Source organism: Podarcis raffonei, chromosome 4 (assembly GCF_027172205.1).
Source record: "Podarcis raffonei isolate rPodRaf1 chromosome 4, rPodRaf1.pri, whole genome shotgun sequence".
Taxonomy (NCBI): Eukaryota; Metazoa; Chordata; class Lepidosauria; order Squamata; family Lacertidae; genus Podarcis; species Podarcis raffonei.
The window spans coordinates 47,154,236-47,178,951 of record NC_070605.1 but is presented as its reverse complement, the minus strand read 5'-3'; the positions used below and the strand labels follow the sequence as shown (position 1 = coordinate 47,178,951).

The window sequence follows — 24,716 nt, the reverse complement described above, 5'->3', positions numbered from 1 at the left end:
TTAGTAGTTTCCATGCTGAATTAATTTCATAACCTAAGGCAAACCTAGAACCTTATCCTTCTGAGAAAATTCTCAAGCATAAATTGGAAAAAGCATGCTTTGTCTGTATGAAATATGCAGTAAAACTGCACTCAGTTGTGTGCTTCATTGCTGTTTGGAAATATTTATAATATAGAAAATCTGCATTTTTTTTTTAAAAAAAAGAACAACTCCATAAATTTGGAATAATCATATGTAGAGTTCTGTTGGTACTACAGAAGTTGATTTGCATATTTAAACTTTCCCTCAGGTAAAAAAAAAATACTTATATGTATTTTTAAAACTAGCATATCAGAGAGAGAAAAATATTGTCTCTACCCTTTGGTTTGATGTGCTAGTTGTCTACATCTAGGGAAGAGCTTTCTTTAAAATGCTGATAGCATTGAAGCAGAACACCACACCTGCAGTTTGAATGGTTCAATCTCAAGAGGGCTTTACAAAATGATGGTTTTTGATGCATAAATTAATGCCAATTTGATGTGCTTTAATTATACGTATATTTTTCTATATAAAGTGGATTGAGACAGAATTAACATAGCTGCATATCTATCTGTCTATTCATCTATCTACCCCTTATTTGTATCCTGCTCTTCTGTTGAGTAACGAGCACTTATGCAATATACATGGGGTGCAGGATATATGGCAGTATATATTTATCCTCATTCTACCCCTTTGAGATAGTTTCTGCTGAGAGAGAGTGACCAGTCTAGTGTTATGACTGAATGAGAGTTTGAACTCAATTCTGATCCAAGCTCAGTCAGAGGTGTACCTAGGAGTTAGAAAAATCAGCCCCCGCTGGGGATACAAGCTCTGGGGGAGGAGCAAAAATCACCTGGATGGAGTGTACGGTGTATACATGCATTATGACGTGCCACCGCTGTTGCAGCAACATCAAATGTGGAGCTTCCTGTCATTCTCACAATGTGGCACAAAGGCATGCATTTATTTATTTTTTTGCCTTCCTCCTCACCTCATTGTTACTCCAGACACTTCAGGTACTTGGGTCACGTAAAATGTAGTAATTTCTAATGTGACTATTGCAGTAAAGTGGTTTTTTTTCAGGGGGCCCCCAATACAGCTCCTTGCCAAGAGCACGAGGGACCCTAAGTACAGCTCTGATCTCGGTAGTTTATCTGATATACCACACTGAAACCAGGTGTTATTCTGCAATGTTTATATTGCTTAGAGACAGCTCATGCTACACGGAAAAAAGGAAAGTAGCGGCGCATGTCATTTGCTTTCAGTCAAGACTACAGCTTCCACATTCTCTTCAGCATTCTCAAAAGTCTTTCTGCATCTACTGTTGGTTACTGCTCCTACTATGTAACATGTAACATGACACTTTATGGAGCACAGTCTCTATGATGAGGACCTACACTTGCTGGAAATAATGTTTCCCCATCATTCGGCCCGGACACTAAGGTCCAGCTCCGAGGGCCTTCTGGCGGTTCCCTCCCTGCAAGAAGTGAGGTTACAGGGAACTAAGCAGAGGGCCTTCTTGGTAGTGGCACCGAACCTGTAGAACACCATCCCATCAGATGTCAAGGAAATAAACAACTACCTGACTTTTAGAATACATCTGAAGGCAGACCTGTTTAGGGAATTTTTTAATGTTTGATGTTTTATCGTGTTTTTAATATTCTGTTGGCAGCTGCCCATAGTGGCTGGGAAAATCCAGCCAGATGGGTGGGGTATAATTGATGATGATGATGATGATGATGATGATGATGTCCCAAAACACCCTGAAAATACATTAAATAAATGTTGGGTGGACAAGAGACCATGCAATACAGTGTATAATACAGTAAGCCCACAACTTGTGTGATTTAACTCGTGTGCATTCAGCTTTATGCACTTGACAAAAAATATATACAGAAATTAAAAAGGGAGTATAAACGGGCCAGAGTCTGGGGGGAAAGACTTTGGCAACCCACCCCCATTGCACCCAATGTGTTTTGATTATACGCAATTTTGATTTCAGGTGTGATTCCCAGAAAGTAATCCCCACATAAGTTTGCCTTTACTGTGTACTGAAAAATGCAAAACAGATGAAAGAAGAAGTTGAGAGAGAAGTGGTCAGAAATGACACGGTAGTTTGTGATGCAGGCATCTTTTTAATCTCTCACCACATCCTTCAAAATGCAAAGTACAGAAATAAGGAGAAGCAATGGCAGAAGGCATGTTAGTAAATGCAAACCATTACTTTAATAGATCGTAGTTTTGTGAGGCTACAGTCAAGGAGGAATAAAATCAAAGTGAATCAGGAATAAAAAAGAAGAACCTAATCTGATGGCTCCTCATAAGGTTCTGCTACTTCACTTAACAGTTAACTTGTGCATAGACTCAATCGTTGGTGTAATAATATCAGAAACAGCTGTAAACTTTCACAGTAATAGGTGCAATCAAATCTGATGTGTCTAATTAATTTTTGGTCCAGCAAATTAGTTTTGTTCTTCATTACTCTCCAATGGGAGGAAGACATTATATTTCATTATATTTTGTCTGCTGAAACAATGGAGCGTTGCAGGTCGCACACATACCTCGTCTGTATTTTAATTAGCTGAACTGACAGCATTGTTATAGAAACACCTGCAGTATATGAAGCCATACACTGATACTTTGCCTGGCTTTATAGCTAGCTATCTATCTATCTTATCTTATCTTATCTTATCTTATCTTATCTTATCTTATCTATCTTCTGATTAAATATAATGTAAAGAAATATCAAATTAATGCCGTTTTTCTCCAAATCTTAACACTTACATTAATTCTGTTGAACATCAATGGGAAATGTACATCCATATTCATTTATGTTCAGCTGCTGAAATCACAAAGCATATGTTATTCTGACATTTAAATGAATTATTACTTTTGCTCATGTAATTGCAAGGCACTGAAGGGTAGAACAGGCTGCCAGAATGCTAACTTAAAAGTGTGCTGACCTAATTTGGAAACACACTTTCTTAAGGAAGACCCTGTGGGAGGCTATGCAGTCCTCTAAAACTCCCTTGAAGTTTTTTCTTTCAGCTCTTCAGTTAAATGAAAAGGCATTTTTGAACTCTTAGGGGATGTGGTTGGTGCAGTTTTAAGGTGCACAGCACACAGGGAATAAGATGCCATTCCATCACCAGCCTAGCATGGGTGCAGGCTACAGGAATGGGGGAAAGTAATGAAAAGGAAAAGTAATGCTACTTAGAGCCACAGTCACTACTCAGCAGGCTGTCAGGAGAAACCTAATGCATTCTGTAATGTGGACACTACAAATTACAGTGACTTCTTTGTTACAGCCTTGTGCCATTCCCCTTGGATTTCAAGTATTTCCTTCTCTGTCACATACTATAAGCAGGAAGAGGTTTTCTGTTTCCCCTGAAAGGCTTCAGAACTATTTTGTGGATTTGAACCAACAAAGTGTAATTTAGAATCCCATAGTATACATGCAATGCTGAAGTTGTTTATTTAACACACACTGCTTATTTGCCCTCCGATTCCAATTCAGATGTCTGCTAGTTGCCCCTTAGCTTCTTAGGCTTAGATTGCTCTGGGTTTTTTTTTCCTGTGACATCAGAGCAGTTAAGCCAAGTTGAAGTATGAGGCTTGCCAAGCTGCACTGAAGGACATCAGATCAAATTAGCCACATTGTGTTAAAAGGATATCCACAGCCCACGGTCTGTGAACGTACTAGTAGATGTAGCTTCATGACCAAACTTTTAGTTTAGGAAAGTTGTACTTTCATCTTGTTTAGAAAATTTGGCCAAGGGGCCTTCAATTAAAATGTTGAGCTCTGGTGAAGCATCACTGATATGGTTTAAAATTGATAGGGAGGAATTAGGTCAGTGGGAATCAGAAGTGCTTGTTTCCATTGACTTAGCTGATTTTAAAAAAAGTTAAAAATAAAAGGGATCAGTGAAGTATGTTCAGTATATTGTAATGGGCCAATCTAATTTCCTGAAGTCTGTCAGAAACCACAAGTGTCTGTATTTTCAATAAATTTGATTTATTTATGCTCAAATACTATGTTTCACTGTGGTAAAACTTGCATACCTACCTCTAGTGCTGAGCCATTCAAAGGACTTTTTTGAGACGATGCATGGAAAAAGTAACATCCCCACTGACAGCCCTATCATATATACTCTGTTTTGCACTAATCTTAGTAAATCACAGTCCTATTTTGGTGCTTTGGAGATCCTTTACTAAAATGTTTCATGTAGGTTACTAAATGTTTCATTCTTCAGCATTCAGCTCCCTTCCCATGCCCACAGAAGTTAAATCTTAAAGTAGGGCGTCATACATGAGTGCAGTTGAACGCTAAGACACCATGTAGCATACAACCTGCCTTTTAAATTGGTCAATGGCAGGCAATAGCTGAGTAATTGAATATATTGTAGGGACGCAGGTGGTGCTGTGGTCTAAACCACTGAGCCCCTTGGGCTTGTTGATCAGAAGGTCAACAGTTTGAGTCTGCATGATGGGGTGAGCTCCTATTTCTCTGTCCCAGCTCCTGCCAATTTAGCAGTTCGAAAGCATACCAGTGCAAGTAGATGAATAGGTACTGCTGCAGCAGAAAGGTAAACAGTGTTTCTGTGTGCTCTAGCACTCGTCACAGTGTCCTGTTGAGCCAGAAGTTTAGTCATGCTGGCCACATGACCCAGAAAGTTGTCTGTGGACAAACGCTGGCTCCCTCAGCCTGAAAGTGAGATGAGCACCACACCACACCCCATCATTGCCTTTGACTGGACTTAACTGTCCAGGGGTCCTTTACCTTTATTGAATATTTCATACTGAGACAAAATGGCAACCTTTGAGTAATGTGAAATAGTAGATGGGACTAAGGCAAGTGATCCATCCGTTACAACAGAGTTATTACAGGGCAAGTCCTTTAAAAGAGGCCCCGTGGATGCAGAGTACACATGTTCCACGGGGCCTCTTTTAAAAGACTCACCCTGTATAAATGTTATAATTTTATTCAACAAAATGTTGGAAGGTATGCCATCATAGAGTACCATCATAGAGTAGTACTTGATTCTGGATACAGTGCAGCAGCTAGGATCTTTTTAAATAGTGGCAGCAAGTTAAAGTTTGAGATTGGCAAGTGGAGAAACCTGATATTTCCTTATCTACTGTGGAACAAGCTCCTTCTTGTCCTTTGCAAGTATAATTCATTTATATTTACTGTGTGAAATTGTAGTTTCAGTAAGAATGTGAGGGTTACTTTTGCTTAGACAATATGGAATTGCATTTGTTAAGCTGACACAGACTGAGCAGGTCTTAAGGATGCATAATCTAATAAAATAAAATGGATGCAGATGTTACTAGGCTTTGATAACCATTTACAGAATACAATTTTCATTCTCTTATCTGGCAATGAAAGGGTAGGAGTCGGAAATAACACACCTAGCCTTTAGTCATTTGCAATCAGTTTAACAAATGACCTTATTTTTACTTACCTGAGGCTTGAATAAATATGCTGACATAGCACTGCTTCCTTCCAAAAAATGAACTACAATTTTAATCATCCTGAAAAGGAAAAACATGTTTGCTTGTTTTTCAAAGCAAGGCACAATGATATAACATTATAACCATTTGCACTGTGCAATTATGTGGTCACTGTTTTCACACGCATTCTATAAGATTATAGCTTTAAGTAAGTATTTGCTTCCAAAAATAACAGCAATATGACAGGAAATAAGCTAAGGAGCTCAAGTATTACATAGCTTGGCAACTATATTCCAATAAATTACAGAAATACAATCATTCTGCATCAAAGGACTTTAAATTGTTGTATAATTGGGGATAGCATGCTCCAAAATGTGGGATTATTTTGTAAGGGAAATAATTTATTTTTTGGATTAAACCTTTTAATTACACAATTGTTCACATTCTGTGGCAGAACTTGGAACGGAGCCTAATATTGCAGAGTCATTCAAACAGCTAGTTAACTACAGCATTTGCCAGTTTACAGGCCACACACTATGTCATTGACTTGCTAGCAGATATTTACACTGGGTCTTTGGTTTGTGGTTTAACCTGTGGCTACTTTCTCTGCTAAAAGGAGGGAAGAAATGAGGCGGAGAAGCAGCAATTTTTCAAACAATACCAGTCAGCATATACTTTCTGCTACATATTAGTTGTGTTGCTTAGTAAAGGTTTGTAGTATTAGGGCTGTGCAGACAGTTTGTCCAAATCATGAATCTAGTTGGTCCAATTTGTGCCAAATCCAGATCAGGTCAAGACAGTTACAAATCGCGACAGCAGCATCAGGTGGACCCAAAATCAATTTGCAGTGATTTGTTTCAATCCACAAGTAAAAAATAATCTGTCTAAAGCCAGGCAGACAGTCTCCAACACCATACAAGGAGAACACCATGGTGAAGAGGGAAGATGAGCCTTGTTCATTGAGCTTCCAATCTAGGCACAGAATTTCATCCAGCATTCTCCAACAGCTTGTGGAGAGGGAGAGTAAAGTCTTAATCCAGCAGACAATTTCTGTTGTAAAGTATAGTTACTGTGTGAGAGGATTTTGGCTATTTTTTCCCTGGATTTTAAGAACCTTCATCACGTCTGTCTTTAAGCATCTGTAATGTTTGGTGTCATCAGTTTTGTTTTTGTTTTGTTTTTGAGCAGGAAGTCGTAATGAAGTTGTCATCACGGAAAACAACAATAGTATCACTGAGCAAATAACGGATGTTGTCAAGCAGCCTGCCTTTATAGCTGGAATTGGTGGTGCATGCTGGGTAATACTTATGGGTTTCAGCATCTGGCTGTACTGGCGCAGAAAGAAGAGGAAGGGCCTCAGCAATTATGCAGGTAAGAACAAGAGCTGTTTTCTAAACACATGTTCAGTCAAAAACATTGCTAGCTCATGAAATGAAGAGTGGAATGGGTGATTGTTGTATGCTTGCTCAGTCATGCTCTGCACCACATTACTGCAAAAAAATTAATATTCCCATAATGAATACATCTGATATATGTAAGACACTCAGGAATCTTAGGTGCACTATTTCATTCAGGTCCTGGTGTGAAAAGAAGCGTATGTATTTCCACGTTCAGTATTTCAGAGGATTGTGAAGCTTGCAACATGAACAAGTAAAGTAAAATGGCACCTATTTCACTTAAATTACGTACTTAGAACAGAGTCTTCTTCGAAGAATTACTTCTTCCATTGGTTTTAGTCGCACAGTTTTGAATAATTGTAACTAGATGAGAACCATTATGTTTTAGTTCTTTGAAGCAAACATAATTAAGGCATGATCCAGTCTTATAGTATGAATTGATGAAAAGGAATATAGAAAATGTAGATCCAGTGCATCACATTGTCCCAACTTTGTGTTCACTAAGGCTTCACTGAGCTGGATGGTGTTTACAACAGGGATAGCTAACGGGATGCCCTCCAGGGGTGGACTACTACTCCCATTGGCACCAGTCAGCATGGCTATAGACCCAAGATGATGGGATCTGTAGTCCAAAACATCTGGAGGGCATTACACTGGATACCTCTGATTCAGAGCATCTATCACTTCATGAGTAAGCCTTCCTTTCTCTTGTATTAAATACAACGATCCAGAGGTATATAAGGCTTTCCTGTTGCATGCATGATGCATTCGATAGCTCATAAAAGAAACAGATGCATAGGCACCTCAAAATCCTTTAATTTTCACCGTGTGAAAATTATTTTGGATCAGATGAAGTTCTGTATCCATGTTATGAAAGCAAAGGCTTTGTAGAATGTGTTCCTCAGAATTTTGTCTCATGTTGAGTAGTAACTTGTTGCAGTGTGGTTCTGGGCGTAAACACATAGTTCACAGCTGTGTTGAAACCAACAGAAAAGCAACAGTTTTTTATTATAAAAACAACCCTTCCTACCTATAGCCCCCTTATATATTGTTGTGTGTGGTAAAAGTGCTAGGAGCCGTGCTTTCCATGGCAGCTGAATCAGAAACTCTTATTAATGAATCTGCATTTCCATAAAGTTCAACCATCAGTTTTGGTGCTGTATCTTTTCTGATAAAGAAAATATCTCTAATGATTTATGCACTCAGGGCAATTCAAGCAGATTTACTTCTGGCTGTGTGCTACACAAATCTGACTCCAGAATCCTGTTGATTTCTTATTAATTATATACAGTGCCTGAATGACCACGGTGGTGAAGCTACATTATTCATAGGCTATGCTGTTTGCACATGTTTTTCTTCCTTTCCTTTTAATTAATGTGCATATATATGATGGTAGCTTCTACTTTCTCTGATATATTTTTTAAACAAATCACCAAACTCTGTTCAGAAGTTAGATACATTGAGATCAGCTACACTGAAAGCTGCAATGTGTTGTCAACTCCTTACGTTAGATAGCTATTAATAAGACTTTATGGGTTTAGTAGATTCACTATTTTATGTTATATTTCTGTATACATCAGATGTGCTAAATACACATGTATACTTCTTAATTGCTAATGAAATGTTTCATGTCTTCAATTGTTTGGCCTTTGTGTTATGTATAACAGCATGTTTTTGTGAACAGGCTTGTATCATCTAACAATATGTGATTTTACCATATATGTAAATATTTATGCAGCAGAAAATATGTAGAAAATTTGGTTTCTAGCTGACAGCCATATCCATTTGTCAGCACCCAAAACTGTGGAATATCTAAGTTAGAAGGCTCATTGCCCCCAAATAGTTATGTATATGGTACTGGCATTCATGACATTTTAAGTGACCCCCTCAGTATGTGGCTGGCTGCTGTATTGTGACACAGGGTTGTCCATTAATTTTCAAACATTGCATTTGCTCGACAGTAAAATCTCATAAGCAGTTACATTTCAAAGCTGGTCATAGCATCTATGAGATGGATTGCATGTCCATGTTGCCGGTTATTATTCAATATAATTGTCAAAATCGCCTTCCACCTCTTTTCAATCCTTTATTTTTCATGGGCTGCTGGCTGGCTAGTGCTTAAAGCTGAATTGCTATAATCTGCACAAGATTTTGAGCTACATACATAAGTCAATTCTGAAGGGCACTTGTGCCCTTTAATTGGCGCACTTCTTAATGGGGTTTATAACTCACAATGTATTTACTTTTCTTGTTTTGCAGTTCAGTCCTTCACCTTCACCCCTGCAGGTACTGTTCATTAGTCTGTCTCTTACCCCAGCAACATATCAGTGCAGCATATAGTGGTTGAACCCTTCTAATTATTCAGATTATACAAAGACTTAACACTCAAGTGCAAGAAGAAGCACTCTGTCTGCTCATCAGTTACACTAATGTGATATTGACTGTACCAGTGATTCCAGCAGAAGGCTACAAAGTAATAAACCTTTCTTTATAATTGTGCATCCTGCCCACTCACCCTGCCCTTCTAACCTACTCTGTTTTGAAAGGTAATTTGTAGCACATTGGTTGAAATAGCATATTTATCCACATGAAGCCTTTAATCACAAAGGGCCAAATTTTATGCTTAAGGATCTCCATGCTTAACTTGCAAATTTATGAAGATATTTACTGATGGTCAGAGAAGCAGAACTTATCCTAGCTTCTTTGTAGATTCTTCCTGAACTTGAACATATGCCAGGCATGGTCAGAAATAAAGCCATGCACATAAATTTAATACTCAATACAGGTTGAGTTATTATTAATGCATAAACAGCCCATTCTAAAGCAACATATTTTCACACATTTCTACAGCTTTCATTTAGACCAAACCTATTTGCAAAACAAAACCTTGAAATGACTCTGCCATTATCATTTCCTTAGCAGACCTAACATAAAGCTAGCTATTATAGTCAGTGTGATTAAAGTGATGTGAAAAGTAAATGAACTGTGGCTGAAAAGGCAGGTTGAACCAACCTACCAACATATGCGTGGACGAGGAAAGTAATAAGTACAGTTAAAAGCCACTATTAAGACAAATAGTTATCCTATGGTTTCCACAGCTTGCCTCTTCCTAGTCCACATTGGTTTAGGCAAAATCTCCAAGGTGGCATTTCTTACCCATTTTGATAAGGATATTGGCGAGCAAATACTCATTTGCTATCCAGTTTGCCCAGGCTGATAGAAATTCTGTATGCAATGGCAAGACTCTCAAGATATATTTTTGTTCTGCCAATACTCATCGTGCAGGAATATGATTACCTCAACATCTGCATGATTGATACAATCTGTCAAGCAAAATTTATTGTTAGAAAATATCAGCAGCACCCTTGCCAGCATTAAGCTTGCTCACAAATATGCACAGTTGTGAATACTTTTGCAGCTACTGTGAAGATGTGAATGCACTTTATTTTTGGTTGACATTTTGACAAATGAAAAGATATTCCAAGAAAAATTGCACCAACTGTGTGACCACCTTTTGCCCCACTTCTGTTACACACTCACCTTGATAAGTTTTATCAACCGAAATTCAAACAAATTTCTAGTGACTCAGACTTGGGTCTCCTTGTTTTTCTCAAAACAGGTTCATGCAACAAGAGTGCTTCTTCTATCCCTGTTATAGACTGTTCACCTAATTTGCTGTGTGCACATGTCACATTTGTTGTTCAAGGCATCCTGTTACACCCCTGTTACATATCTATCAGATCACCTTTTCTTAAATGAGCTTGACCCTTCCCTTCCCTTCCCTCCCTTCATTCAAAAATTAAACCTTCTCTCTCTCTCTCTCTCTCTCTCTCTCTCTCTCTCTCTCTCTCTCTCCTATTTCACCAGCCTTTATTCAACTTATTTAAAATATCCTTTTACCTTTCATGTTCAGGCTGCTCTACTCCTGGCCTCTCAGAGAACCCCACCCCTTTTCTGTCTTTGCCAGCTGCTTCCTTCAGCACCTGGCTTTGAGAACTCTCTCTCCCTCTTTCAGTTGCCTCTCTTGCAAAACTCACCAGGAGGCCACAATTGCCTGCTGAGAGAGGCAGCTGGCAGGATATCTACCACAATAATTTTGACTTTGGTCCTTGCAGTCCCCCATGACAAGGTATGAAAACACCAAACTATCTTTGCCAAGGACTCTTGACATGCTTGTTTGGTGGGGGGAAGTGTGGGGTCAAACTCTGGAGATACATGAGGCAGGAAAGTATGGAATGGTATAACTGCAGCTGCATATTATTGCATATCAGCAAACCTGCAGGGTGCAGCAAAATGCCATTCTGCATTAGGATCAGTAAATCCAACAGTTTCAATTGTGTTCATGAATGTAACAGAAGTTAAAAAGACACTGATGATAGCATAAGATGAGCTGTGCTGGAAGACACCAAAGACCCATCTATTTCAGCATCACAGTAGCTAACCAGGTGCCTATGGGAAGTGTGCAACAGGATGTGAGTGCAACAGCACTCTCCCTACTTGTGATCCTCAGCAATTGGGATTCAGATTCATAATGTCTCTGATGCTGGGGGTAGTACATAGCCATCACGGTTAGTAGTCCTCGATAGCCTTATCCTCCATATATTCTGCTTTATCAGTTATGTGCCTGCAATATCAATTTGAAAAGTTTTCAGTTCCTTCTGACTGTTACACAAAGCTATGGCTTTTTATTCATGTGATGTGCGGACAAGGGCACAGATGCACGCATGGAGAGTTACATGCAAACATATACAACTCATGCTACTAGAATAAACACTAATTTCCCCCTTTCCTGCAATGAAGGGTCAGCTGATTGGATTGATGGCTCTACCCACGGTCAAAGGCAGGCAGCAATGTTTTGGAATGTAGGGCTCCCAGGATTCAATTCTGCTGTTGCCTTTGTCAGTGCAGCCAGATCACCGACCACCTGCTCCCAACTTCTCTCTTATCAGGCTTACTTCCTCTTCCTCTTCCAGTTCTTTGGAAACCCTCCCCCAACTCCTGACTTATACCTTCTATCTTTACAGAAGCCTTTTTCCTCCCTGTTCCCCACCACCACCCAGCTTCTTGCTTAAAATATTTTTTAAAAAAATAAAAAACCCTCTTTACCTACCTAATCTTCGCTATCTGCCTCAGTGAAGGAAGACAGGAGCAGACCCTTTTCATCACGCATCTTTGCTCTGTCACCCCCTCAGGCGGGTACTTAGCCAGAGAAGCCCAGCATTATAGCAGGCGAGCATAAACAATGGGAAGGATTGCCTATGTGGCAAAAACCATATCTTCTACTTTCATTTTCAGTGCAGAGGTCTGGAACACCAACAACTTTTTCTTCAGCTCTTTGAGGCTTCCACATAGCTGCTAAGCCTCTGATTCAGTCCTACACTCTCACCTGGCCTACCAGATCCACGCTGCTCTCCTGAGAGCGGGTGTGTTGCATTGTGCCTAGAGTACCTATTAGCCTAACACTCCCAGTGATGGATTCTGCCCCCTTGTTGGTCTCTGGAGCTTATGATCACCCTGCTGGCTGAAAAGCCTCCTTCAAATGGCACCCTTTGGACAAGACAGCAGAGAAAAATCCTCAAGGGAAACATAAGTCCTTGCTTCAGTGCAAACCAAGGAAGTCTAGATGGGCTATATACCTTGAAGAAATGGCTGCCTCTTACCCCAATCAGGCATTTAGGAGGAGAGGCTCAGGCAGTCAGGACAACCTCCAACATACCCAAGGTCAGGCACGTCCAACTTCGAGTAGGTTGTAATCTACAATCCAATATCAAAAACTGGCAGTGATCTACCACCCTCCGAAGTAATTTAAGTAAAATGAATGTATGAATGGATTTTTATTTCACAGTTACAATAGTTATGTTTGGATATCATCATGACAGATCCAAATAGTTGTTAGATGGTCAAGTAACTAAACAAGTGAGAAAAGTTAAACTATATTTTTATATTAGTTTACACAGATCTGAGGAGCCAATCAGAGTGTGCCAGGCTTCTCCAGCTTTCCCCTACTGTTGCATTAAAGCCTTTCCCTCGCTCAAACTCATGGAGCGCTACGGGGGCTTTTTCTCATGTGTTTTGTTCTTTGCCTTCCTCGCTGTTGGGGCGGGGGGCTCCTTTCTTATTCCTTCCGTTGCATTTGAACTAGCAGGCAAGCAGGCACAGAGCTTTTCATTTTCTGACTCCCCCCACCACCACATCCCCCTCCCCCCATCACCAGAGCTCTACTCCCCCCCCCCTGAGCAGCGCAGAGCAAACAGCGGGAAGGAAGTCAAGCTGGCTTTAGAAGGAGGGAGGAGGAGGAGGAGGAGGAGGAGCTCAGGCTTGCATGAGACTGGCAGCAGCAGTGACTGCTGCTGCTGCGTCCCAGGCTGCGGAGAAAGGCTTTTCTTTCGCAGATTCAGGTAGATAGCCATGTTGGTCTGACGCAGTAAAAATAAATAAAATAAAATAAAATAAAAAACTGTCCAGTAGCACCTTAGAGACCAACTAAGTTTGTTCTTGGTATAAGCTTTTGTGTGCTTCTTCTTCATATGTGCTTGACAACCATATGTCAGGAGTGCTCTGATGGTGTTTCCTGCTTGGCAGGGGGTTGGACTCGATGGCCCTTGTGGTCTCTTCCAACTCTATGATTCTATGAGGTATCTGAAGAAGTGTGCATGCACACGAAAGCTTATATAGTGGTACCTCGGGTTAAGTACTTAATTTGTTCTGGAGGTCCGTAATTAACCTGAAACTCTTCTTAACCTGAAGCACCAGTTTAGCTAATGGGGCCTCCTGCTGCTGCTGCGCTGCCGGAGCCCGATTTCTGTTCTTATACTGAAGCAAAGTTCTTAACCTGAAGCAATATTTCTGGGTTAGCGGAGTCTGTAACCTGAAGTGTATGTAACTTGAAGCGTATGTAACCCGAGGTACCACTGTACCAAGAACAAACTTAGTTGGTCTCTAAGGTACTACTGGACATTTTTTTTATTTTTAAAAATATTTTTTCTTTCTCAGCCTGCGATTGACCAATATCAGTCCCAGGATCTTCAAGTCGATTACGATAGACTTCTTGGACATGTCTGCCCTAGATCATGCGATTAACCCTTCTCATTCCTCCAATGGGGATGAAGATTTTCCAAGCTTTCAGCCTTCTCCTCCACCGCTTTGTTCACAACTGTGAATCCAGTCTGTCTCCCACAGATTGTTCCCACTCCCTCAGCTTTTCTTCCCCAAGAGTGGCTGGGGAAACCCAGCCAGATGGACAGGGTATTATTATTATTATACATTTCCCTTTAGAAAGTGGAAATTGCCACCATTCTCTGCTTTCTTCCGAACAGCCTCCACCCTAACACCCTCACCCAACAAGCAGGCACACTCTCTTCCATTCTCTCCCAACCAGCTTTCCTTCCTAAGGCCACCTCCAACTTCCACTTGCAACAAGAACTTGGGTCTTCCCTCCTTCTGCCCTTCCTTAGTGACCACAGGGGAAAAGCTTGGCACTCCCACAATGTACGTAGAGCTTCAAAAGTCTACATTCAGCGAACCAAAGAGCTCAGATGGACAGTTTCACTCTTTGTTTCATTCCATCTCTTCTCCTTAGGGAAGACAGTGATTTCTGCCACTCTAGCTAGATGGATAAAGGCCTGTTCCTGCAAAGCTCAGGGACTTATTGTCCCTTTGCACATCATAGCTCACTCCTCTTGTTCTGCAGCTCCCTGCAGTGCATTTTCAGTTAATGCTGGACTGCTGGAAATATGCAAGGCAGTCACCTGGTCCTCCCACAGCACCTTCATGAGACATTACAAAATGTTCTCTCCCCTCCATTACACTGCAGCCTCTCTGCTGTCTGAGATTAGGATAGCTCTGGTATCTCCCAATCTGCTGACCTTTCATTGAAGGAATGGGAAAAGGTATGATTGTATCTACCTGAAGCATAGTTTTCCATTCCCAGTGAAAGGTCAGCAGGGCCCCACCCTCGAGGCTAGCTCCTTCCTTTATTTCTGGGATGTAGGATATACTTTTCTCCTTCTTAATGTCTGTCTTTCCCTTGAGCTTGGAGAGTTTGCAAACTGAATCCTTGGAACCCTACACCCCAAAACATTACTGCCCGCTTTGGGCCATGGTCGGAACCAGCAACCCAATCTGCTGACCTTTCATTCGTAGGGAATGAAAAACTACACTTCAGGTAGGTATAATCGTGCTTGTTATGTTTTTCATGGTTAGTTTCCAAATTCTCCTTGTGCAAACATACACTGCAGGCTTTAACATGGTTGAAAGAAAGGTGAGCTGACAGAAAGCACATACCTCTTTTCTAGGCAGATACCAACTTTTCAGATTCCATAAGAATGATAAAAAAGAATCCATTTTCTCAGGTGAATCCTTCTATGCTATGTAGTACCCCATCACATTTATCCATCCTGTGGATAAAAAATGCTTCTTATAAATTCATAGAAATCCATCTACTGAAACAGGAAAAATGTAATGTATCTTTCATCTGGCCTCAGTTTCCTAAGTGTGTGTGCATCCATTTGCAGGAATGCAGACATGTTCCTCTAACTGCATACACTATCAGCCTGAACGAAAACCATACATTTTTGCTTATAAATACTAAGCTTGGGGATTAAAGATTGTTGTGAAACTGAGTAAATAAAAACAAATTACAAATGGCAAACTAAACATTTCACGCGCAAGTCCTAACAGTGGTAGATTATTATAAATTATTTGACAGAACCATCCAAATGCAGGAAGATTTGATAGAATTTTTATATGCTGATTATCTGTTCTGAGTTAATGCTTATTAAAAGAGGATTAATCTGTATTCATATTTGAGGAACAGCTTATCAGAAAAAGGGAAGAGACTTGGCTGGCAACATTAAAGTTTTCATTTGTACTAGGAAAATGTGGCCCACTAGAGATAGGCACACAGAAAGCTTTATTTCCTCAAAATGTCAGCTGAGTGTGTATTTCTATTTTTTGGTTCTAGCCTGCATGAAGATTGGGTTTAACCTTGCCAGATAGTATTTGTAAATAGTTCAACTGGTACCATAGTATCTTTGTATACTGTATGTATATGAGTTTTTTTCAATTTTTGTGTGAGGTTTAATTGTGCATGTTTTTGTATAGACCTTGCAACACAGGTTAACAAGGATTCTTCAAACCTCTCTCATTCCCTCTTTCAATACATCCTTGTGTACGTCATATTTTTAAAACATGTTCCTCCCTTTATATTGTGCAGATTTTTAAAGAATCTGTATGAGATCCATAATCATATAAACAGTTTTTTAATTTAAAAAATGCTGCTTTGTGATAATAGATGGAATTTGTCTTTCATCTCCCTTTCAACTTTCAAAATGTCTCAGGAGTTTTTTTTGAAATTTAGATTCCTGAATTAAATCAGCTTTGCTGATCCACCGCCCCGCCCCCCCCCCCGTTATGTCTGTAAGGACTGTAGTCTACTGTATTCAAATATGTTTCCCTTCAGCATTTTAGGCGTGTTTTGCAATTCCAGAAATCAAACTGCAGGCAAAAATGCTGACACAAACATATGGTAACAGTGATAAACATAGTGCTTAGTTTGGCAGACTATCATTTGTGACTTTTGCTGCCTTTTCCACAGAATGTTGATCCTTTCAGAGTGATGCTCTCTTGCTGGCTTGCCCAGCCATTTTTATTGTGGATTGTATGAAGCTTTGGGAAATAAAATAACTTAAATAATAAGGGAGGATATTTTTTGGAGGAGGGAGACATTAATTGCAATATTATAAACTTATTATCCTTTGACAATTGTCACTCTGAGAGGATAACAGTTGTCACTCTGAAAATTAATATTAATTTCCAGAGACAGATGTAATAATGAAGCAGCATCCATTCTTCTGTGGTTACTTCTCCTTATAAATGTGTTCCCCAAAGGCTGTAAGATAATTCCATAAGAAATGCAACTGCTGAAAACAGATATTGCATTATAACCTCACCATATGAAAACTATTTATAACACCCAGCAACCATTAAAAAATGATAAAGAAACATGACTTTGTTTTTGATGGAGAAAATAACTCCAGCAATCAGAATGACAACCACATCGGTCCAGTTCATAGAATCATAAGAACACAGGGGGTCTCAGCTTCTTATTGCCAAGGTATTCCCTTCTCACCACTCTGCCAGCACTCTTTACTTTACTTTCAGGATTGCCTAACTGAGCCAGTATAAGCCTACAGAAATCAGACTGCAGGGTCAACTCCATTCCTCCTGTCCCCTGATATAGTACTACAATCTGAGTGAAAGGAAAGCTCCTGTAGCTAAGCATTCTGCCCAACTGCTTGCTTTGTTGCAAAATATTGGCTGCTATTAAGAAGCGGACATCATGTCCCAGAACATAGAGAATGGGGACAAGATGGAAAGTGCTATTTAGGAGCTTCTCATGTGACTGGAAGTTTGGCCATCTGTATTAGGAATACTTTATTTTTAATAGCCCTACTAGTGAGCAAAAGAGGAACATAATCCCTCTATATCTAACGCCTTTCTTGGGGGAGGGGGGAGGATTAAGCTCTGAAGAAGTGTTCGTTGTGAGCACCTGCTTACATAAATGATCATGGATCCATTTATTTAAAAAATGGTATTACATTGGCCAGTTTCTATTCTTCAGGTACAAATGCTAGTCTTCAGAACAAGTTACATGTTTATGTTAGAAAACCAGCAATTTAAAATTTGAGATCTGGTGGCCTAGAATGTCTCTTGTCAACAGTTTTTGCCTCAGTTCCTCAGACTTCCTTTCCAAGAAAGTTAATTCAGCCACAGGGATCCTCTGTGGCATTCCAGAATGAAAACAAATGCAAAGAACTCATTCAGCTTCTCCACAATCTTGTTTTCCTTCATTAGTACATCTTGACTCCCTTGTCGTCTAAAGATACAACTGCCTTCCTAGCCAGTTTCCTCCTGCTTTCAAAGTGTTTAAATAACTTTTTAATTGTGGTCCTAAGGTTCCTAAAAATGCCCTCCCTGAATTTGCTCATTTTGTCCCTTATTGTCTGTTTGCATTTCTGTTGGCAATGTTTGTGTTCCTTTTTGTTCTCTTTATTTGGGCCAGACTTCAATTTCTGAAGAAAGGCTTCTTGATCTCTCATAGTTAGCTTGTTAAGCTTGCTGGTAGTCCCTTGGCCTTGGTGGTACCTTGCCTGACCTGTATTGAGGCTGAGCTTCCAGTATTGTGGTTTCTAATAACACCCACACATTCTGAAGATATTGGAGCCCCTTGACTTTACCTTTCAACTTCCTCTTTACCAATCGACTCTTCCCCCCTTCACTCTGGGAGTGGGACACTGCTAGGATGTCCTCATCGCCAGAAGGCCTCATCCATTACCTCACTGCCTCAAGAGAACAAACTCATTGCACTAAGCCTATCTTCAGCAAGCCATTTGTCTGGCACACTTTCGGCATAGTATAAACGAAATTATAAGTCTTCAATTTAAACTTTAAAATGTAGAATATAAGTGCTCGGTTTCAAGTTTCAAATTATGTTTGTAAGGTTATGGAAGAAGATTCAGAAATGAAAGTGATATATTCCAATGTAGATGTTAGTCACATATTTTCTAACAGCTACGATGCCAACTACAAATAAATAAACTTGCACCCATTGTTTCCCTGCAGATTGCTGTACAATATCAACCCAATTTTGCTTAAACTATTTTAGCATGTATTATGATTGTTTAGTATATTAAGAAGCATTAGAATGCTTGTGTATACTTTGTATTTAATATTTTATACACTTTCACTGTGATTAGCATTAATTTATTTCCAACTAGGTAAAGCATTTAATTTGTGATATGCCTGTTGTGATTTTCTAGCAACCATAATTGCCCATACAGTGGTGATAGGCAATTAATCATCAGTTCCTAAGTTCATTCTATATGGGATCCCAAAGGGATCCTCTTTGTCTTCATTGTAGTTGAATGCGCATTGTGAAGCCACTTGTGGAACTGATAACACAGCAAAAATGTAATGTATCACCAGAAAGCTGCAGCTACCCTGCTTTATATGTCAGTGTCTTTGCTGATCATAGCATTTCCATCTTGATGCTGTACAGTTGTTCAACTGAGATTGCGGAGTGTATGGCAAGAGATCAAGAGAAAGCTGCTCTGTGTTATAAATTTTGAAGTGTTTCTGTATTAATGGAGAAGCATTTTTGTGGAATTTTCAGATGCATATGATCGCCCAGGATGGTTGATCATTTCAGTTAATCCTGTGAGTTGCATCAAGCATAGACCAGTGACTATACTCCAATATGGATTGTGGTTGTGTGATGGTTGAAACCAGTGTGGTATACTTGATGAGATCATTTGTTTTAACTGGTTTTAATTCTAAATTTTAAATTGTTGTAACCCATTCTGAGACCTGCTGGTAAAGAGCAGGTGATCATCACCACCGTCATCACTACATTTTGATGGGTGACTTCGCTCACTAGGTGACTTTGAACTCAGGCTACCCCAGCCAAACCTATCTTACAGATATAATGGAAAAAATAGGGGGAAACCAATTTTATCCCCTTTGGACTCCTGGTGCAATGTTACACATGTAAAGCTCTCCCATGTCCCTTGCTTTCTCAATCTCCTTCACTGGTTTTCCAGACTTTCTTCATTTTTTTGACAGCTAGCACTGAAATTCCAGGGTTTTCTTTACTTCAGGGTATCTCTTCTTTATGGGTGGATGCCAGAGGTTGCATCACTTTAAGTCACAGGAACACACACACAATTGTCATTTGAGAAGATAGTTCAGGGGTTCCAATATGTAAGCTTTACCCGAAAGGTAAAGGGACCCGTGACCATTAGGTCCAGTCATGACCGACTCTGGGGTTGCGGCACTCATCTTGCTTTATTGGCCGAGGGAGCTGGCGTGCAGCTTCCGGGTCATGTGGCCAGCATGACTACGCCGCTTCTGGTGAACCAGAGCAGTGCACGGAAACGCCGTTTACCTTCCCGCCGGAGCGGTACCTATTTATCTACTTGCACTTTGACGTGCTTTTGAAATGCTAGGTTGGCAGGAGCAGGGACTGAGCAACGGGAGCTCACCCTGTCGCGGGGATTCGAACCGCCGACCTTCTGATCGGCAAGTCCTAGGCTCTGTGGTTTAACCCACACAGCCACCCACGTCCCAAGCTTTACCCTAGCCTTTACCAACCTGGTGCCCATGACATGTTTTGGACTACAACTCTCATCATCGTAGTCCAAACTATCTGACAAAGGCTGCTGTATGTTATGCAGAACACTGATACTGTGTCTGGCCATACTATCCACTGTACTGTACTGCTTTAAACAGGACTTCTTACAACATAGAGATTGTCACAGTTAAAAGCAATGCAGGACCCTAAATTTATAACAACATCTTGTTGTAAGGTAGGTGTGTTTAGACTATGTTTGAAAAGTATTCATAATTTTTTGAGATTACAAGACTGATCTTGGCAATTAAGAGTTTACATCATTGTTTCTCAAACTTGGGTTCCCAGCTGTTGTTTGACTACAACTCCTACTGGTCCTGCTAGCTAGGAAGTATGGCATTGGTTTTACATCATTCACTCTGTTAAGAACACTTCAGGCATGGATAAAAGGTGTTAGAATATAAGATGAGAATGTATTTTGAATATTTTTTTCCCATTTCAGTTTCCCCAAATTTTTTCACTTTTGTTCCTACTGTAATGATTAGCAGATCCAGGTCATTGTTAATTACTTATTAAAGTACTAACGTGCTAAAGAGAGCACAGATTCATTTTTATTTAGTTTGAAGATATGAAGGTAATGTTTTCATTGGAATCTGCATGATTCAGGGGTCTCTAGCTTTATACATTTTGAAGCCAAAGGTCTATTGATTTGAGAATTTCCCCCCAAAACCTATAATATCAAGGGATCAGAAATAAGTTGTCCTATGAAGCTGTGACTGAGAAAGATTGATTTAAATCAATATTGTCTAGAGATAACTGGGGGATATGGCAATTTTTGCTTTCCCACCTATACTTGATTATATTGTTTAACACATTATATTGTATATTGTGATATGCTTGATATAAATGGCTTACTATACCTAACAGATTTTTCCTACTCTCTTATTTATGAACACCCACGCCAGTTACTTTCCAAAGAGGAGATGGGGGACTTATGAGCAATGGAAGGTATGTCTGCTATTGAAAAGGTCATATTCAGTTTCAAGTTGTGTCATATTTAAGCCCCATCAGATTTATTTTTTTATTCGGAACTAAAAAGAAGAAGAAAGACAGACTACTACATGATCAGTTGCTAGAGTGACAATTCTGGGAGGAATTAAATGGGTTAGACCAGATTTTAATGATCTGTTGTACACTTGAGGGGAATCAACTCCAGATGTTTCATATCTCCCAGATGCCCAGGAAGAAATTAGTAGAAAGTATCAGAAAGAATGTGTTCATTTGTTTTCAGGATGTTTATTGCATTAATTAGGCATTAGTAAATGAAGTTGCTGTTGTTTAAGACTCCTTATTGGCTCCCACTAAATTGCTGTGAGTGAACAATTACACACAATCGATCACAAAATAAATGATTCATGGAAGATGAATAGGTTGTAGATTGATAGGACTAGATTCTACAACTTTGGCTACTCAATTGAAATTGATAAAAGTTGATAACAGAGCCATATATCCTCATCTATTTTCTCTATGCCAATATGGAGATTGTAATTAAGCTCTGGTAATAACTTCCAATCTCCTATTTAATCAATATCTGTGTGTGTGTGTGTGTGTGTGTGTGTGTGTGTGTGTGTGTACACACACACACACACGAAGATTAGGTCTAATGAGAGTTCATAGATGTGGCAAGAATGCTGCTAGATCTTCTTATTGCTGTTTCCATAGAAACCCACATTTCTCTTAGGGATTGTGCCTGAAGGGATTCATGGGGGGTGGGAAGGGATACAATAACAATAACTGTTAAAAAGGAACATAAAAGGAGCCTTGCTGGATCAGTCCAAAAGCAGATCTAGACCAGTATCTTGTTTCCCACAATGCTGTTTGTTTACGCATATTAATAATCAAGTACAGCTTCCGACTTATTTGTTTAATGTGCTTGTCCCCCCACCTTTCTCCTATTCATCTCTCCCAGTTTTAGGAACATGCCCACTGAGCCAAATTCTAACGTCTTAATGACTAGTTCCTTTCCGATAAAAAGTGCTCAGTCTTCAGTTGTTCTTGAAATCTGAAATCAAATTATATGAACATGAAAGTCTGTTGACACAGATAAAAATGCTGTTTTGAACTTTTCATTAATCCCACTCAAACCTACTTGCCTTTAAAACCACGCAAGGCTGCTCAAAGGAAGAGCTAGCAGCTTGTGGATGACAGACATACATTTGGGATGCAGGAAGTGAAGGAATACTCACCCAGAGTCCTGGAAATGGCTGATACAGAGCAGTCACTTTGAGTGATTGTTCCCTTGAGGTGGTAATTTATCATTCATCCCTAGTTTAGGATCCTTCAATGGTACAGCCTATTCCTTATTTTGAAATGAACTACAGAATTCATTTGGATTCTAGCAGACTTGTAACTGATTCCACTTCCACATTCAGTACTAATTTGTGTAAAGCTCCAATTAACTGCAGAATCATTTATGACAAGAAAGCCTTCACAATTTTAATATGAAATAAATTTTACATTTTATTGTTGAGAGAGATGTATAAAGTCTCTTCAGTTTGCAGTTGTAAAGAGTTTCTCACAGATGTATTTTGATGTTCATTTTTCTTCAGTCGACCAGGCCTGTTAAATGCAAGTGACCCGAGTTATCCTTGGCTAGCAGATTCTTGGCCTGCCACCAGCCTGCCTGTAAACAACAGCACTAGTGGACCAAATGATCTTGGAAATTTTGGACGTGGAGGTAGGTTTGTTCATAGTGCTTTAGCAAAATAATAATAATAATTTGCAGAACTAGCCATTCGTTTTTTACATGAAATTTTATTTGACTACATTTGGAAATATAGATAACTAAAAGGAAGAACACCACATAGCAATAGAACAAGACCATCAATTAAGAAAAAAAGGAAAGCTACATTTCCCTCTGAATATTAGTGTTTAGGGGGACGGGTTATGGACATGTGTCTATGATTCTGCAAAGTCTTCCTTTTGAATTTACTCCATAGAACTTGAGTACTGTTTCTAAACCAGATGAAATAGTTTAGCAGAATGACTATGCTATTCTAATGTGCTTAACCGTTTCATAAGATGCTACACATTCATTATATTGGGCTGTATCCTGTGCTGCTGTTGCACAAGTGAAACAGGTTTCGGGAGACAGACCATCCAAAACAGATTTTGGGGACTTGCAGGGGAAAGGAATGGAAGATGAAATCCTACTTTGCTCATGCAGAACTGAATGTGACCCATTGAATTGAGCTTGAATCCTCTGGTAGTCAGCCAGAGAAATTGTTACAAGTGTGTACCTAGACTCACCTTTCCACAGCCAGCACTCATGTATGTTCGTATAGACACTGCTGAGAGGTTTAGGATCTTCTGCTGGAGTTATGACATGCACTTGTTATAGAAGCTCTCACACAAAGGAATAAAGAAAGCTTGGTTTATTATATAAAATAGGAGTAACAGTATATAAATTCTGTTTCAGACAGCAAAGTTACAGTCTAGGTAGGTAGCAAATTCTACAATATAAACACACCTTCATTAAAGAGTAAAAGAGCACAACAATTTTGCCATAAAGAAGTGGATAGGCGGGGGTGGGGGGCAGAAGGAAAATATACCTGTCCTTAAAGCAAAGCAGAAGTGTGCTGAATCGTGGAGAGCGCTGGGTAAACACTGTCATGTTGGACCTGGAAAAATTAACTAACCTTTGAATCTAATGGATTTTTAATACCTTTTTGCCAAGGCATGCCAGTAGAGAGGGGAGAGGGCTGTGAATTGAGTAATTTCTACAATTTCCATAGTTCCTTCCAGAATTAGCTGCCAAATCCTCACCTCGAAAAATGGCTAAATCTGGCTATCCTGTTTCCTTAACAAAAGGGTGAAAGACTTTGATATTGAGCCATTATCTGAACCTGGGTATCCTTGTCTGCTATCTGCTTTCAAATCACCTTACCACTGAGGAGCTGAGTATCCTGTACTTGAAAACTAAATTTCCATGTGTTAATCTTTAGGTCAGATGTGGGTGAACTCAGGATATGCCCAAATGCCCCTTCGGCAGAGGGCTGGAACCAGGATTGTTCCAGGGTCACCAAAGCTCATAATGGAGGGTGTCATGTCATATTAGAGCTATATCAATCTTATACATCCCACAATCTACAGAGGTAAACCATACCATAAGTTCAGATTCACATACACCTCTCCACAGAGTTAGTTTGGATGATCCAGAGACTTCCACTGTGGGAGAGGGACTTCTGGAGCATTTGAGGACTTGCTGTGGCCAACTGGCTACACACTTTGAAGAGAAAGTGATCTTGACTCTGCACTTCTTGCAATTCCACTGGCAGAGTCAGTGATGGAATTGATTTCAGCTTATGCAATCAGTTGATGTGGACCAGGCACTGGCAGCTATACCCTCCACTTGACCCCTGCCCCTCCTGGCTGATTTGTTACAAGGCCAAGTTCAAGGTGTTACTATTGGTACATAAAGCCATTAACAGTTTGGGACCAACTCACCCCTTTTGTGCTCACTCGACTGCTTTGATCTGCTGAACAGGCACTGTTACAGGTGCCACATCATACTTGTTCTGTACTTGTATGAAATTGTTCTTTAAGTGTGGCACTACCTACACTTTGAACTCCTTGCCTATTGACATCAGGCAGGCACCTTCACTGTATTTTTTCAGCACCCATTTAAATCATTTTTGCTGCTATAAAGCAGTATATAAATT

The 24,716-nt window shown here is 39.8% G+C and overlaps 1 protein-coding gene across 20 annotated transcripts in view; it reads left to right on the top strand.

Moving 5' to 3' along the window:
• The window catches only part of ROBO2 (roundabout guidance receptor 2), a 968,715-nt gene that overhangs the window by 894,582 nt on the left and 49,417 nt on the right, over positions 1–24,716 (top strand). For 11 of the 20 annotated variants that reach the window (XM_053386491.1, XM_053386489.1, XM_053386490.1 and 8 more), the window contains 3 exons: positions 6,661–6,843; positions 20,961–21,003; positions 22,605–22,732. In XM_053386491.1, the coding sequence (XP_053242466.1) occupies positions 6,661–6,843; positions 20,961–21,003; positions 22,605–22,732 (354 nt within the window). Of the gene's footprint in view, positions 1–6,660; positions 6,844–9,128; positions 9,156–20,960; positions 21,004–22,604; positions 22,733–24,716 lie in introns of all 20 variants that reach the window. The other 9 variants (XM_053386472.1, XM_053386471.1, XM_053386476.1 and 6 more) reach the window with 1 other exon arrangement.